The sequence below is a fragment of the Motacilla alba genome, chromosome 4A, assembly GCF_015832195.1.
Source record: "Motacilla alba alba isolate MOTALB_02 chromosome 4A, Motacilla_alba_V1.0_pri, whole genome shotgun sequence".
NCBI lineage: Eukaryota > Metazoa > Chordata > Aves > Passeriformes > Motacillidae > Motacilla > Motacilla alba.
In genome coordinates this window covers 12,543,731-12,561,289 of record NC_052045.1, presented here as the reverse complement: position 1 = coordinate 12,561,289, position 17,559 = coordinate 12,543,731, and the positions used below count along the sequence as shown (strand labels likewise).

The window sequence follows — 17,559 nt, the reverse complement described above, 5'->3', positions numbered from 1 at the left end:
CCACGCTTGGGGATAGTCCCTTAGTCGTGGAGCTTCAAACACAAATGAAGGGGATGTGCTCTTCAGGACTTACTAGTGAAGGTGTGTGTCTGCAGAGCAAAGAGCATGAGAGCTGAGCTCAAGAGGGTTTGAGACCTGAGGGAAATGACAAGTGTGCTTATCTGGAGAGAAGGAATTCTAGCTTCCGAATAGTTTTGTGGAACAAAGCAAACACCAGTTGAGTGAGATGAGTCCTCTTCAGTGTTTGTGCTGAAAGGAATATGAAATGGTAAAACTTGTTTGCATCTAAGAGGCTTATGTGTAACAAATGCTGAGTTGCTTTCAAGAATAACAATAATAATTCAAGGGGGACAATAATACTGGCAGTTTGCTCTGTGCAAGTTAGGTGCACCTATTTGTACCTGTTCAGCCTTCTCTATAATATAGAATGTAGTTTGTTAAACTTTGTTATTATGTTTGTGTGTATAGCACGCATTCTTTCAGAGACTATCCTAGGGGCTGTTCTAACCTGATGGTTTGTATTTTGAGAGTCTGCCTCAATTTTTTCATTTGACTGTACAAATCTCATTATCCTCTGCACACTGAATTTTTATGGGTGAACAAAACATGTCATCTTTCCGTTCGCCTTGTGGAAAGATTGTCAGTTACATCTTTGAAACGAATGGGATAAAAAATTGAGTTTGTCCAAGAACTGCAGGAAAATTTAAGGTAATGTCTAATAGACAAACTTGATATATACATGTTTTAATCAATTCTTCCTATATCTAAATATGAAATGCTCAATCAGAGCAGTAGACACAGAAGAGTACATTTCTGGGTCTGAGGGAGAATGACATAACAAGTGCCAATCAATGTTGATCAGCTCTGAAAATATTTTATGAACAGCTATGAAGATTTGTCTAAGCAAAATTTTGGGCCATGCTATTCATGGACTGCTATGTTCCGTGTACCTAGGTCAAGACAGTCAAGAGCTGCAGCAGCCCTGATGCTGAAATTACAATCATTCCTCACAACGACTTCATAACATTCAAAGGAAAGAGAAAAATACACTCATTGCTTCTTTCAGTGCAGAGCCTGGTAGCTCTGATAATAACCCCACATCTGAGAAAAGAGATAGAATAGAATAGAGATCCTGTGCTGCTGTACAGCAGTATAGGTGGCACTCATGGGGAAAGGCTACACTGTGCTTTAGCTCTTGTCTGATGTATAGCTGGTGTCTGCAATGGCATATAAAGGCACAATTTATTTATCCAAATGTATGGCATGTTCTTGCTGTCTGCAGGAAATGCTGCAATTTTGCAGCACTCTGAGCTTGAGGGAGCTGGTGGTGTTTAGTCTGGAGAAAAGGAGGCTCAGGGGGGACCTTATCACTTTATACAACTGCCTGAAAGGAGGTTGCAGCCAGGAGGGAGTCAGGCTGTTCTGCTGAGTACCAAGTGATGGGGCAAGAGGAAATGGCCTCAAGTTGCACCAGGAGAGTTTAAATTGGGTATCAGGAAAATTTTATTTGTAGAAAGGCTGTGCAGGGAAGTGGTTGAATCACTGTCCCTGGAAGTATTTCAAAGATGTGGCACTTGGGCTGTGATTTAGTGGTGGGCTTGGCACTGCTGCATTAATGGTTGGACTCAGTGATCATAAAGGTCTTTTCCAGCCCAAACGATTTCATGTTTATCTTTGGAAAGTCTCATTGGTGGCTTTGTGCCCTAAAATATGTGTGGGTTTTCTGCTTCCTTTTGTGACCAGGCACATCCTCTGTGGTGGTGATGGTGAAATGTTTTGAAAGAGCAGCAGCAGAACAGACTTTTTACTTATGTGGCTCTTTAATATCTTAACAGTCTAAATATGTGTTTAGTCTTCAGCACTAAAATTTTGTTTTAGAAAAGTTAGTTTAAAGTAAGGTTTAATGTTGTTGCTAATTAACTTCTTAAAGACAGAATCTAAGATTCTTGAACATAATCTTTAAATTAAAGGTATCTTATTCTTAACTGAGCTCTTAAATTTAAATTTATTTGGCCAAACATTTTATCACTTTTGTCTATTTCCATGTCAAATGGCACTCATTCCTTTCTTGCTCTGTTGAAAAGAGTGTATATATGGCTAAAGGTCATTTCAGATCTCTTGTTTGTAGGCAACTGGGGGAGGATATGAAGGTGAAGATGCATATCCCAATGCAGAACTTTCCTTCTTGGACATTCATAATATTCATGTCATGCGAGAATCTTTGAAGAAGCTGAAGGACATTGTTTATCCTAATGTGGAAGAATCACACTGGTTGTCGAGTCTGGAATCAACCCATTGGTTAGAACATATAAAGGTAATTTTTTCTTGATTGTTTGAAAGAGGTTTGTCCAAATCTGTCATGTCATACTTGCTTTCTTTGCTAAGCTTTGAAATAGTCCTAGAACACATCAGGCTACTTGGACTACAAAAACAACATTCCTGAGTGTTGGCTTTATTTGCCAACTAATCTTAGAGTATGTTATGAGAGTCATAACTAAGCAACAGTAGGTGAAATTGCATGTTTGTTTCATGCCTCAAGAATCTTCAGTAGAAGAATGCATTCTTAGTCTGATAGGCTTTACTTGCATGAGAACTGATTTATTTTTGGTTTCTTGCAACACAGGCCTGCAGATGACTGTCATTGTGAGATGTCAGTAAATACTTTAGCTGTCAGTGTGTATGTGACTTTATTTTGTGAATTATGGTTTTGTAAATCAATCTTGTAAATTTATTTGTAAATTTTGTAATTTTCCTCTGGTAGTACAAATAAAATACTTAAGCTGGTAATTCACCAGTGTTCTTACTAGTTGACCTTTGGATCTTTTGCCTCAAGTACAGCTGTGCAAAAGTAATTAGAGTATTATATAATGAATCCTAGTTTAAAAAAATTTTCATCTTAATTTAATATTTGGAAAATAATTGTATTAGAGGGGTGCTAGCAGCTTTTTCCAACAAGTGAGATAATTCAGTCATTTAGTTCAAAGAAAGGAGTCAAATGATATAACACTGAATTTTTAGAGAGTATATCCTATGGTAAATCCCCTATTTCTTTGAAAAAGAAGCTTATGTTCTTTGGTTTATCAAGGTTATTGTTTTCTGCCCCATTTTTTAAGAGTTTGCTGTGAGAGGGATTTGATCTTACTAAGGGATTAGGAAACCAATCTGTTTCCCTATTTTTATGCAAGAAATTCACTTGATCTCCTAGAAAACTCTTTTCCAAGTAACTACACTGCTCTTTTCAGGTCTTTTAATGGGAACAGCATTATTTCAGATACAAAGAAATCAACGTAGTGTTATCATTTGAGCAGAAATAAGCTGTGTTGTTTGTTTGGTGTGTGTTGCTCCTGGCCAGCTCGTCCTGACAGGAGCCATTCAGGTGGCAGACAAGGTGTCGTCGGGCCGGAGCTCGGTGCTGGTTCACTGCAGCGACGGCTGGGACCGCACGGCTCAGCTCACCTCCCTGGCCATGCTCATGCTGGACAGCTACTACAGAACCATCGAAGGCTTTGAAGTGCTGGTGCAAAAAGAGTGGATAAGCTTTGGACACAAGTTTGCATCGGTAAGAATTAGAAGATAATTGCAAAGACTGTGCAGTATTAACTTTTTGAAAAGCTTCCAATGTTAAACTGCTCACTTTGCATCAGGGTTTGATAATTCCTTCCATTATTTTTCAGTTTAGATTTAAAGCATTTCCAGGTAAACTGAGCAGAACTTTTAGGTTTGGACGTGTTTGTTCAATATTTTTCTTGCTGTTCTTTCTCTGAGAACTCATATGTTGTCCTTGGCATCCTTTTAAAAGCATGGAATTGCTAGGGTCACTGTGGTTATTGAGAAAATACAGAGGCAGAAAGAAAATAAGGAGGTAGAAAAACCGTGTCCCCTCAAATTCTTCAGCTGAAGATCAGATAAAGCTGGGACATGAGGTTCTCCATCACCCTTTCTTTGGACTGGTTTGACTGTCACAAGGAGCGGATGAATGAGTCTGGCCAGTGTCTTCTAAGAGAGATTTTGCATGCTGATTCCTAAATATTCTAAACTTGTCGTAATAGCTCCCAAGAGGCTGTCATTGGTAATGCTGGCTCAGCTGCTGTTCAGTTATATTCTGGGCAGAAGGTTAGAAACTCAGAAGGTTCAAGTACTTGCTTCCATAGGAAGTCCTTAATATTTCACAGGTATGTGAATAATTTTCACTGAAAATTCACAGAATATTCTGAGTTGGAAGGGACCCTGTTCATTCTTTTTGGGTTAGAAAACTTTTCAAAGTCTTAGTGGAATTTTTTCTAAATGTGGCAGCTAACCATTTAACCAGGAAATCTGTATGAGGAACCTGGAGGAGCAGATTATGTTGCCAAGAAGACTGTGCTGTTACTTACTATAAACATTACAACAGTGTTGCTTGTTGGAGCTGAACCCTGTAATTCACCCTAAGAAGTTTCTACACCTTCAGTAGAAGTTACTTGCATGGATATTTTGTCCCTAGTGGAATATTCTAAAGATATTAATATTGCTAAAATTCAGAAAATAGGCAATCTGGAAAAAATCAAGAAATGGAAAACTATACCTACCTGTGTGTTTCATGCCCATTTTACAATTGCAAACATGAAAGAGTGTTGCAGTCATTTGGAAATCCATGTATAGCTACTCAGCATAAATCACCTCACTATTTGCATGTGCTTGTAGGCTGTGACAGTTTCTGATCTGCCATTCAAAAGGCACTTTGAGGCTTAGGAGGTTTGTGTTTTGGGCGTTGGGAGTGATAGCTGATGTAGTCTAGTTTTTTGTGTACTTACTTGTGGTCTTTTAGCAGTGATATGTTTTATAAACCTTTAAGTATTCTGTCTTGGTACAGGCACAGGAAAATGTGAAGCCAGTGGCTTGACTTTTTATTCTCATGTTTTATTTTGTACTTCAAAAAGTTAAGTCAAGATGCAGATAAAATTAGATGGTATAACTAGGGCACTTGTAGTCAAACACATGTGTTATGGTTTACCACAGAGCTTAATAAGAGATCTGTGTGTTCTTCATCATTATTAATAAATTCAAATAATCTATGTTTCTTTTTGTTAAACCATTCATTTTAGTTGGATAATCAAAGGATTTTGTTCTCCCTCAACAGATGTTTTTTTCCAAATAGTGAGGCAGGAGTTGGCATCCCTTCCAGATGATTTACTCAGTCCATTGGCTCATGTCTGACAATGTAGCAGCAATAAGAGTGATTTAAGTAGTTGCTTTTGCTTAAACTGCTATTTTCCCAACTTGCTCAGTCAAGTAGCAATCTTTGGAAACGGTCGAAGCCAATCTTTAGCCATCTGCTGTAATCTGAGAGTACTGTAAATTTTTATTTGATGGGTTATTTAGCTTATAGTGAAGGTCAGTCTTTTCTGGAGTGCTCTGTAGAAGTGATGGAGTCACTATCCCTGGAGAGATTTAAGACATGTGATGTGTTGCTTGGGGACATGGCTTGGTGGTTGACTTGTCAGTTCTGGGTTAACATTTGGACCCCATGATCTCAAAGATCTTTTCCAACCTTAAGTATTCTATGATAAAAAAATTACAATGCAAGAAGAAAATATTATGATAATTCATACTCCTTTTTAACTTGGTAATTATGTGATAGAATTGTGACTTTGAATAGTGAGAACTAGACACTTAGTGTAGTTAGAGCAGTTCCTGAACCTCATCCCTGAAACCATTGTTGTTTCATTTTCCCTTTAGTAGGGAGTTGAAGAGTAGAGCATTACTTACATTGTCTGGGTTGGTGCAAGCTTCATGTTTTTATGATATCAGGGTTGCAATTTCGATTATTTAATATCAAATAACCAAATAGTAGACTACTTAATAGTTCCTCACCATATTTTATAGCAAATGAGGTAAGCAATAGGTTTTTTTGTTGAAAAGGAATTCCCTACCCCAACTTTTGTATGTGTGCTGAATTTAGTGCACTCTCCAGATGATAAATTTGCTTATGTGGAATTTAATTCTAATTATGCATTCAAATATGAGACATAATTATAGATGGAAAATAGTCAGACATCCTGAAACTGCTAACTACAGTGGAAGTGGACAGACTTTCACTCCTTACTAAACACATATATGACTCTTAATGGATAATGAGTATGTCAAACCATGAAAACTGAGGAGCAAGGAAGCCAATTTGGTTTTCTTCTTTATAGCCCTTTTCTAGTCATTTGTTACTGTTGACTGAGTTCGGCTGCAATTCCTCATCTCCCTCTATTTCCTCCTATTCAATTCTATTATTTTAAACTGTCTTCCAAGCCATTGTACAGAGTAGTGTACTGCTCTTATGATTTTTCATGCCCTTGAGGCATTAAGCTTGCTATATTACAGGCAGATAGACAACATCTTAGGTCAACATACCTGCTTTTCTTTTCTCTCCTCCAGCAAGGACATTCAAACAGAATTATGGAATGAAAAGAAACTCTTTTTCCCTGAATCTCTTACCTATTCTCAGCTGTCAAATGCAAAAAGGAAGTAAAACAGCTTTTACCAAATCTACTTTTTGTCTGTGGGGCAAATTCCTTTGATTGTTACCTTGGGCACCTCCAAATAAGGGGCTCACCCAAACTTCAATGATCTGTTAATTTTGTGTCAAGAACATGAACGTTTTTTTGATCTTGTTCATGTTTACTTGCTATCTCAGGGTGAATGTTAAGGTTCAAGTATGGAGGAGAAAGAGAAGGTTATGTGAGGATAATTTGATGATCTAGGTCCTGCAGTGGTTTAAAATAAAAAGGAAGACAAAGTATGCAACTTGGCTTTTGACAGACTTACCATGTAAATATAGTTCAGAATGTGTCTTGATTAACTTTAATAATGCATGCTTCAGCAGTTCTGCTTGTCTAAAAATCAACAGGTTTTTATAACAGGACCAGTTATCAGTTTGGAATTTATTTCAGATATCTTTGGAACAGCTTTGCAATGTTTCTGTATCTGAATCTCTCCTCCTTGGTGCAGTAACTAATCCTGAAATTATAACAGTGGGTTGCTTTATTGCCAAAGAATTAATGCTCTCGTACAAAATAAGAAACCATGTCTGCTGCCATAAAATAGCACGTTTCAGTTAACAGGAGGCTGCTTTGCTTCATTTCAGAGAATAGGCCACGGTGATAAAAATCATGCTGATACAGACAGATCGCCCATCTTTCTCCAGTTTATTGATTGTGTGTGGCAGATGTCTAAACAGGTACGTGGTGTTGTTCTTCAGAAGGTAACACTGTGAAGAGATTACTGAACTAAAACCCTACATCTTTTTTTCCTTTTTTTGGAAAAAAGTATTTTAAGAAGACAGCATACCCCTCTTCTCTGACCTGTAGTAAAAAAAAGAGTGTATTTTGTGAAAGTGATATACAGGCTGTGGTTATGTTGCTGGACGTGGCACTGGCTGTGCAGGCCTGGCTGGTGCTCCTGGAAACGGGATTCTCAGGCACATTCTGAGGGATGTTTCATACCTGGCAGAAAGCTTTTACAGGAATTGCACCCAGCTGTCTTAATGGGGTCTGTTTTGTTTGACCATTTTGTGAAGCTGTCCCTTGAACTGCAAGGACACGTGTTGTTTTATCTATGCTTAAAAAAGAACCTAGGGAGCTTTTGAGTGCTGTCATTTAAACATTGTAATGTCAGTAAGTAATGAAACAAAGCAGTGAACTTAGTCCACTTAGGGCTAAGAATCAGGACCTTTATTTTCCTGTATGGTGCTGGACTGCAATCATGCACTGAAGAAATCTTATTCTGTCTTGCTAGTAAAAGTGTACGTGTAACCATTCTGTACTTTATTCTTTTTATAAATTAAAAGTAGGTAGAACATTTTGAGAAGAGATTTTTCAGTGGCTAGTTTGAGAAAGTTGAACACCTTGTGTCTTTGGAACTCTTGGTCTCCTATAAAGTACATGAAAGTATCACCTTAAAAATTACTTGTAGATGTATCCACACTTCTAAACTCTGCCTTCAGTCTTTCAGCCAGGGCACGTGCACATCCCCCTGCATTTTCCTTGTAAACAATGAGTTTGTCTTTCCTGGTTTTAGTTTCCTACGGCCTTTGAATTCAATGAGCAGTTCCTGATTACAATCCTGGATCACTTGTACAGCTGCCGGTTTGGCACTTTCTTGTACAACAGCGAGTTCCTCAGAGAAAAAGAGGTTAGTCAAAGCACTGACTGTGTCATTGCACTGCTGTCTTTACTCTAGGTCATTGCAAAACTTTTTGGTTTTATTGTGTTTGGTTATAGTCCTTGCAGACAGTGATTTTGAACTGGCTTTTTTTCTTATAGAATAGTGCCATGCAGTCACTAAAATACTGGTCAAGCACTGGGTTTGGAATCTTTATAATGCAGTAATGTATTATACTTCTAAGTAAACCAGAAGTGTACTAATTTTAGAATTTAACAATGGCTTCTATGATGGATTTCTTGATTTTATGCATATATTTACTGTTCTTATTTTGATTTCATTTTAGAAAGTGACTGAGAGAACGTTATCCTTATGGTCTTTGATAAACAGTGAAAAATCTAAATACACCAATGCTTTTTATAGTAAAGAGCTAAATCGAGCACTCTATCCAGTAGCCAGCATGCGGCATTTAGAGCTCTGGGTAAATTACTACATCAGGTGGAACCCCAGGATTCGGCAACAAGTAAGTAGATTCTCTCTAACATACAAAAAATGCTCTTAGACAATGGAAATAAGGATTTTGTGTCATAACTGACTTGTAGAGCAGTACCTGTAATCTGTTCAGGTTTTTAATGTTATATTTGTAAAGATGGAGAGAAATAGTGTAAGTAATTATGTAGCTGTCTCTTAGCTCATTGAACTTATTTCCCTGTTTAGTAGCAAGCCATCCTTGAGCTCTTTCTAGCCCTTTTTCTTGGACACATGTCTAAGGGCATTTGATGCTACTAAATCCTGAATACAGTGCTTAGAAATGGGGCTTGCTGATCCCTGAAGAGTTGGGGCATTAGCAACACAAACACAGTTGCATTTGCTTGATCTTTCTCCTTTTGCTGAGAGACGGTATGAAACAATTTACAATTGAAATGACCTGTTGAGTCCTTGCTCTTTCAAAGCTATATGTATTGATGGTGAGATTTAATTTTTTTTATGTAATATTGATGACCCAGCATTGTTTACACTGTGGATGAAAGCTGTTATTGTAAATTGTACAAGTAGATCAGATTGGAAGTCCAGAAGAGCTTTTGTCAAATGACACATAGTTCAGTTCTGTGGTTTTAATCCATATGGACACCCAGTGTTTGTTACAGTCTTGCTGGAAATCTCCACCGTGTGGCACATTAAGATTTTGTATCGAGATTTTTTTGTCCTTTTTAACAGCTTGTGGAGATTTGAGTAGAAGATAGAGGAGCAATTTGCTTGACAGAAGCAGTCTTCACAGTCCAGCCCTTGAGATGAGTCAGTAGTTTTCAAGCAATACACTTCCTTTTGCACAGCTGATCTCCTGTATTATTTACAGCACTTCAGAGGCTTCAGGAAAGCCTGGCAGTTTGCTATGGCTTTTTACACGTACATTACCTATTAGAATTGGAAGTCCTGATTTTAAAGCTTTTGTTGCTTGTTGTGAAAGATGAGGGTGTTTTGCAAAAGGTGAATATAAAGATTTATTTTAGAAAATAAAGGATTATAAGACATGCAAATTAGCCGTAGATCTACTGCCAAAAAGCTCTCCCATTAACATTTTTAAGGAGTTTCTCCTTGGAAATGCAAACCCAAGTGACAGTATTCCATGCTGCTACTACTGGTCCCTAATTTTCACCATTTTTGTATACAAAAGGCAGCTCTTTTTTCTGCACCTGAAATTTATGCTTCATCTTCAGTTAAGATACTGAATAATGAACATGTGGCCTGAACCTTATTTTTGATAACCTTTCTTAGTCCATTCCTTAGAATTATGTTCTGCTAGCACAACTATTATCCTACATCACCAGTCATCTTAGCACCTACAGTCAGCATTGATCCAGCTTCCACAGTTGCCTCAGCATTCATCACAATCCTCAGATGTGTGCATAGTGAGTGGTGCATCTCAGAGTGCTGGTTGAACTGGTTTTGAACTGGTGAGGTGTTCAGCCATTTGCTGCTGAAACTCCACTGCTGATAGCTTTGGGTTACAGGCAGTTAACTGTGAAACAGCAACAACTTCTAAACAGGTATATTCAGATGAAGGTAACTTTAGGCTCTCTCTGGCTTTGGACATTTGTAATAGTTCTTTTCCATTTGTTTCATTAGTCTGCAAAGGAAGTTAAGCTCAAAGTGGAAACAGTTAAAAGGCTCCTTCTGAGTAATCTCCTGAAAGCCAGAGCAGTTGATTTTGAACACGTGCAAGTTTACTTAGAGAATTCACTAATAAAGTTTTTTATTTCACTTGTTTATTTACACTAAGTTGCAAATTAACTGTTAAAAACTCAAGTAAATTTAATCTGTGAGAGAAGTTGTTTAAGCTGAAGACATGGATCTTAATCTGATCAGTGTAGCTAAAGTAATCCAGCTAAACACTGTGCTTTAGGGAAGATGTTGAGACATTTGGCTTCTGGACTCTAATACCTTTTAGTAAGTCAAGAAAAAAGCTTTGGTCAAGGTATATGAGTAACTATCTGTCACACAATATTAGATAACAAGAAAATAAAATCTGTTCCAGGAAGCAGTGGCTGATTTTACTGAGTTAGGACAAACGATTTTGTGCAAAGATGGACTTTGGGGGAGACAGCTGGAAGGCAGAGGGCTCTCAGGTTACAGCAGTGAGTGTTTCTGTTTAGCTCTGACTTGCTGCACCTGAGGAAGGCCCAGATACTCGAGCAGCCTGTGTGCAAGGAGTTGGAGTGAAGTGCTAAGACTAACATGGATCTCTTCCTAGCAGCCAAACCCCGTGGAGCAGCGTTACCTGGAGCTCCTTGCGTTGCGTGATGATTATATCAGGAGACTTGAAGAGCTTCAGATCACAAATAATTCTAAGATATCCAATTCATCAGCCTCATCAACATCTCCCTCACAAATGGTGTCCCACGTACAAACACATTTTTGAAGAAAATGTTGGCTTCTTTCTATACTGTAATAGCAAGTGGTGCTTAACATAGATCTATCGAGAGGAATATTCTAATGCCTTACACTAGACTGTCCTAACACAAATTACTTTAGACTGTCTTCATTTGAGGAGGACTTCAAAACGAACAAACCCAACTCTTCGATTACGTGCCTTTCAGAACCTGTGGACTGGGAACATTATTAATAAACTCATAGCTATGGAGGGCTTTAAGAGTTATTTTGGTAGGTCTGGTACAATTGAAATTAAAGTGATTTATTGTTTTCATAAGAATGCTTTAATTTATTACATTTTAGGTCATGTTTCTGTAAGGAAATTCATGCTCAGTCTTACCTGTCGTGAATAAACACAATAATGGCAATAGGAATATTGACATTGTATATAAGTAGCTATGTCTGTATTCCTGTTAGGAATACATTCATGGAGTTCATGAGAGAAAAATAAATTATATTGCAGGATGTCAGAGAGAAGTGTTGAAACTTTCTGATTACCCAAAAATTCCAAATTTTCCTTTTTTTAAATAAACAGAAATATGGAAGGCATTTCACTGATATGCTTCTAAATAAAAAATTCAAATAGTTCAGTAAGATATCAAAATAAAAGCAACTTTTTTATTGTAAATTTATTTTTTTTAAAAAACAAATGAAAGTTGTACTGGTTTTTGAGAAGTTCTGTTTGGGCTAGCTGTTCAGCACTGAAGTACAGTACAAATTATCACTGTGGGCAGTATTGGTTCTTTGAATTAATACAGAATTAAATGTTTCCAAAAGAAGGTTTATAAAATGAAAAACAGAACCACAGAGACACTGCTTAAATATCCAGCAATAGCCATAGTATTAAAGCTTCTGTTTGTCTTTTAAAAATAAATGTGCCTGTTTAAAGGAGCTTTTATACCAAAGTAGACACAAATTCTCAGTTATAAATAATTTTTAAAACTTGTACATTTATACTTTACGGTTTAATTTAACTCGTGTTCAGCAAATTTATTCTAAAGTATTTAAGGGGCTTCAGTATCCAAGATTTGCATATAGTGTGTGCACTTACACTGAACATTCAAGTGAGCTCTAGTTTCAAGCCTACCTTTCAGAGGCTTTTTGTAACTCTTTAATTTGTTCCTTTCAGGTAATTTTTAAATAGTTGCAAGCATTTCTTATGACAGTATAAACTTTGCTCTTGATATTTAATTAAAATTTTGCATATTCTCATCAGTTGAATGATATTCAAGCAATCCAGGAAATACTGCAAATCAGAATCTGTAAAGGACTCTAATATTGTTATTTTAAAGGAGATATTTTGATGCTTGAGGCTTCTGTCATTGTAAATTATTGTACATGTGGTGAGTTTTGATCTGCAAGATATAATAGGATTATATATAAATTAAGTTTTGTGTAAGTGTATATAATATAGTTTATTAGAAATTCTGCAAGTTTATAAAGTGTAAATATTTTGCATATGAAAACTAAATTTAAAGGTATAGTTCCATAAAATAAGTCAAAGTTTAGAGGACGTTGAATATTTAAAACAGTATTTTTTCAAAGGAATAAAAATATACCGCCTCTGGATTTAATTCAATATATGCACTGAGTTGCACTATGTTTTCAGGGAAGTTCGGAGCATGCAGCATGTGTGCTCTAAATATGCAGAATTATATGACTTTTGTCCTCTAAATTTCATTCTCCCATCCATGCTCTCCAGTATGTGTATCCAAAATACCAATGTTGTCCCCCCATCTTGACTTGTTAAGATTCATTACATCAGATAAATGAAGAAGGATACTCAGTTGTTCATGTAATGTATTTTACATTTTGAAAGCTATGCATACTCTGGTATATTTGCCTTCTACTTACTTGTGGTTTATTTAAAGAAAAAAGTGCTATTTTTATTAGAATATTTAAAATTTCTGTATTTGAGTTTAACATTGTTTATTGGTGACATCTCTGAGCGGTGTGAAAAAGTTCTGAAAATCTAATACTTTTTACTGTGTAAACACTACATGATAACCTGTTACATTTGGAAAAGTGTAATGTAATGGAAAGGATCTTTTTGCACTTAGTTCATTACATATTACTTTGTATTACTCTTCAGCTGAATTTGTCCTTGAAGCTCTCTAACATGACTGTGTGGGCTTGGAATTTTTCAAGTCAGCAGATAGGATATGTGTTTTAATTGTTTTTACATATGAGACCAACGTAAAGGTGATTCTAATCCAGTATGTTCTGGAAAATACTACTTGTGAATGTAGGCATACAGATTTATCAGTGCTAGCAGAACATCTCTCTCCTTCCCCCATAACTGGGTGCTCTGGGCTGTTGTTGTGCACAGACCTCCTGTCCTCTGTGCACACTGTTCCCTGCCAGGAGCACACCTGGGGAAGCTTCTGAGGTCGTGAAGATGAGACTGGCAGGTGCTGAGTGCCTTTTCTAGGAGGGGGGAAAAAGCAGAGCTGGGGTGTCAGTATCACCAGCAATGAACGCCCAGTATCCCATAAGAAATGTCAGTCTTGGAATGCTAGTTTAGGTTTTTTGTATTCTTCCTTCCATGGCCATGAGAATAAGCTAGGTTTTGCGCTGGGCTTCTGTTACTTATTTAGAAAGATTATTTGTTGAATGCCTTCTTTATTTGCTCATGCCTTATCCTTCCCCCAGCATCAGTTATGGCTGTACCTAAGACATGACTTGTGTGCTACCTCCTTTTGATGTATTGTTAACCTCTGCCTTGAGTTCAAGTGTTGTGTCGCAGCGAGCATTCTGTCATGCATGAGAAAACATGATCAGTAACAGCGCAGGATCTCCTCAGTACTGCCGCTTCCTCACTAACCATGTCGGCCGCTCTCCTTGGATGCCGCGGGACTGCGCTGGAGCCGGGCCCTACGTGTCAGGCCTTGGGTCCGAGGAGAGCAGTGAACATCATCCGTCTGCCGTGTATGTGCGGGGAGGGGAAAATAAAGATGTCAGTGCTGACCTCTCTGTCTCCAGCGGCCCTTTTCCTGCCGCGTCTCCGCGCTGGGGCCGGAACGGGCGGCGGGCGGGAGTTGCCGTCCTTCGGCCCGGCCCGCCCTCAGCCCGGCCTGGCCCCGCCGCCCGCCCACCCTCGCGGCGCGGGGGCCTCTGGGAAGGCGCCGCCGCCAGGTGACAGCCCTCGGCGCTGCCGGGGCCCCAGCGGGCTGGGCAGTGGCGGCCGGGCCGGGCGCCGCGGAGAGGCGGGAGTCCGCCCGCCATCCCGGCGGCGCGGCCGGAACCATGGAGCGAGCGGCGGCGGCCGCGGGGCCGGCGGTAGAGGGCGGCGGCGTGAGCCGACGAGCCGTGCGGGCGGGGGGCGCCGCGGCGGCGGGCGCGGGGTCGCGGCAGCCCAGCACCGAGACCCTGGACAGGTGAGCGGGGCCGGCGGCCGGAGACGGCCCCGGGAGAAGCGGGTGGCGGGAGAAGGGGCGCCGCGGCCTGCGGGGCCGGGCGGGGGAGGCGGCGGGCGCCCCTCGGCCCGAGCCGCGGCCGAGCGCGGTCCCCCGGCCTCGGGGCGGCCTCCCCGGACCCCTCCGGCCCGAGAAGGTGCAGGCTGAGGGCGGCTGCTGTGCTGCGGCGGATGGTCCGCGGCGGGAACCGGCTGTTGTCAAAGTTCCCTGCTGCGCTTGCCGTGTGCCGGCTGTGCCGCTGCCTGCTTGGCCGAGGCTGAGGCGGCCCGGGGCTTGGGGCAGCGTCCTGCAAACCTGAGCTGAGGCTATTCGCGGGCTTTGAGACTCTCCCCGATTGGTTTGGGTTTTTTTCTGTGCGTGTGTTTAATCTGCAGAGGTGGGACTGTCCCCAGGCCGCGCTGGGGTGTGCGGTGTGTCCCTGGTGTGTGTCTGTAAGGGTGTGCGGTGGGTCCGCAGGCTCTCACCGCAGCGGTGCCAGGTGGGACCGCATCTCCTCTGGCAGCCGCTGGCAGAGACATTGCTTCACTCAGAAGTTTCCACCTGAAGGTGGACTTCAGAACTGAACTTAAAAATCCTTAAGCAAGGAGTAGAAATGAACGGAAATTTCACCCTGATGAAAACGAAATAAAAAAGAATATTTAAAATCAGTGCTAGGTTCCAGTCTCTGTATTCTTTTTTCTCTTAGTAGAAACCTGGGGGTTTCCATCATTCTAGTGAAGATGGAAATCACATGTCCATTTTCTGTCATCAAAATGCACACCTTTGTGTTCCTTATTAGCTTTCCTTTTTCCTTTTCCTATTATCACTTTCTTCTCCTAATTTTCATCTTCCCTTCTTCTGATCTTGCTGTTTCCTGGGCCAGTTCTGTGTCCATTTGTCATACAGTTCACTTGTTTGCCAGTAGGGTTGTACCAGGCCGGGCTAATGTGTGTGACTGCAGCTGAGATAGAATGCAAAGGCAGGCAGTTCTGCTGTGTGCCCCACCGGTGCACGGGGAGAAGGCACATCGGTGTGATCAGTGTTCTCTGGAACACTGTCACATCCCCTACACTGCTCTCAGGGGATGGTCCTGCATTCATACTCGTTTTCCTGCTGTTATTAGCTGGCTCTGTTGATGTAGCGATTCCTCATGAAGATAAGCCTTAGAAAAATAAATCCTTTTCTTATTTAACAAGTGAGTGCTTATTTGAAAACAAACTTAGGCAAGCCCTGAAGAGCTATACTGGAAATTAAAGAGATGTGAGAGAAGGAGAAAGAAATGAGGTAAGAAAAGGATTTCTGTAGGATTTAGGTGTTGGGCTCTTTTGCAGAACTTAAGTGGGGAGTTCTCTAAGTAAATCTGGGTTTAAGTTCAGCACTAACCTGAGAGTTGTCTTTGTTCTTCAGGCAGGACTATCATAGATGTGTTTTAGTTGCAGAACAAGGTTGTGAGATCTAGTCTTGTGTAGAATGTGCAGGTGGGGAGAAAGCTATTAAAATTTATCGGAAAATTTTTGAAAGATCTTCCATTTCGGGTATGATGTGTCTGTGCATTGTACTTAGCTATAGTGGCAGAGTTAATTTAAAGAAAGACCTCTTTTTCAGTGGGAATTGGTCATCTAAGGCTGTTACCTCACCCTCTTTAGATCTGAGGTGTGGTGCACCTGTTGGGTGCTGGGTATATGTTAGTATATTCACCTCAATGTCACAGAGCATTCATAGAATCCAAAGCTAGTTAATGAATTAACTAAAAAAAAAAAATATGTTTTCTTTCTGTATTTGACTTCTGAATAAGCATTCAATCTGCAGACAAGCACAGCTGAATGGGTTGAAGAAAAGTGGCAGTTATCTAAGATAGCATCTGAGGCTGCGGTAACAGGGAGCAGTTCCCTCTGGCATTCCCAGTTTTTCCTTGGATACCCGTGTGTGTTGAGCAGACCTAGTGCACTTAAGACTGTCATTGCTTCTCCCTGTCAGTAGTGCATTACTTGTGAGCAGCACTAGTTCAGGGGACTGTCCTGAAATTGCATCACTTGGGCTTTAGTGCAGTTCAGATGCTTTAGGGTTCTTGTAAGCACCCTGTGCTGTACAGTTCAGTGATGTGGCATGTGAAAGCCCAGCCTGAAGATTATACAGGCTTTATTGCATTAATTGGGAAAAGCTGCAGCTAACTAGAAGTTACCCTTTAGACAACATGTATTTTCCACATTTAATATAGGATACATCATTAGCATAGTTTAAATTTTTAATACTAGCACAAAGTAATTTAATTTGAGGATTTACAGAATAATCAGGACATATTAATAAGGACAGTATATAAGGAGTTTCCTATTATTTGGCCAAACTCATTCCATGGATGGCTTTAAGAAAAAAGCATGTGAATGGTAAAAATTGCACTGGATAAGGAGCAGAACATTTTTTAAGTTCCTAGGACCCTAACCTCACTTTTAACTTCCTGACAGCTCTGTGTCTCTGACATGATCTTGTAAAATTCTTTTATGTAATTTGGTCAATAAAATAGTTGCATTCTGCCCACAAAGAAAACTAAGTTTTGTGATGTTAGTGTGATCATTTCCAGTGCTGCTTTCTGGATCTGTGCTGTTCAAAATACACATATTGAATTACTGCTAAATAATTTGAAATTTCTGGTTTTGTAGCCCGACTGGATCGCACGTGGAATGGTGTAAACAGCTGATAGCTGCAACCATTTCGAGTCAGATTTCAGGGTCTGTCCCATCAGAGGGTGTGTCCAGAGACTACAGGGTAAGTGACTTGAGGAATGCATTCATTTATCTTAAGATACAAGAGTGGAAGATGGGGAAGGTCCTTGCTATCTTGGTTACCAGTGGTAAGTACTTGAGTGATCACTGAGTGTTTCAGAACTAGGAACATCTCATTATCCATAGGAGTCTCTTGCTTCCTGTTTCCCTCCATATTTAGAATAGTTCCATTGAAGTCTACAGAATAAAAATTAACAGAGAAGTGAAAGGAAATTTTAAAAGTCAATGTTTTGAATAAAACATCAAAAGTGAGTTGTCTTTTCTTTTGATTACTATATAAAATAATTAGCAAAGTAGATTATAGTTATAGGTTGAAACGGTTTCTG

The 17,559-nt window shown here is 39.8% G+C and overlaps 2 protein-coding genes across 15 annotated transcripts in view; both read left to right on the top strand.

Annotated features, from left to right (window-relative positions):
* Positions 1–14,035, top strand: part of MTM1 (myotubularin 1) — a 43,156-nt gene extending 29,121 nt beyond the window's left edge. For 3 of the 4 annotated variants that reach the window (XM_038123119.1, XM_038123121.1, XM_038123122.1), the window contains 6 exons: positions 2,129–2,314; positions 3,353–3,559; positions 7,112–7,204; positions 8,044–8,157; positions 8,474–8,650; positions 10,880–14,035. In XM_038123119.1, coding sequence (XP_037979047.1) covers positions 2,129–2,314; positions 3,353–3,559; positions 7,112–7,204; positions 8,044–8,157; positions 8,474–8,650; positions 10,880–11,047 — 945 coding nt within the window. In that variant the 3' untranslated portion in view covers positions 11,048–14,035. The remainder of the gene's footprint in view (positions 1–2,128; positions 2,315–3,352; positions 3,560–7,111; positions 7,205–8,043; positions 8,158–8,473; positions 8,651–10,879) is intronic. The other variant, XM_038123120.1, reaches the window with a different exon arrangement.
* A 125-nt stretch (positions 14,036–14,160) lies between these two features.
* MTMR1 (myotubularin related protein 1) overlaps positions 14,161–17,559 on the top strand; it is a 37,972-nt gene continuing 34,573 nt past the window's right edge. For 8 of the 11 annotated variants that reach the window (XM_038123115.1, XM_038123112.1, XM_038123111.1 and 5 more), the window contains exons 1-2: positions 14,161–14,435; positions 17,111–17,216. In XM_038123115.1, coding sequence (XP_037979043.1) covers positions 14,305–14,435; positions 17,111–17,216 — 237 coding nt within the window. In that variant the 5' untranslated portion in view covers positions 14,161–14,304. Of the gene's footprint in view, positions 14,436–14,940; positions 15,738–17,110; positions 17,217–17,559 lie in introns of those variants that run through there. The other 3 variants (XM_038123118.1, XM_038123117.1, XM_038123116.1) reach the window with 1 other exon arrangement.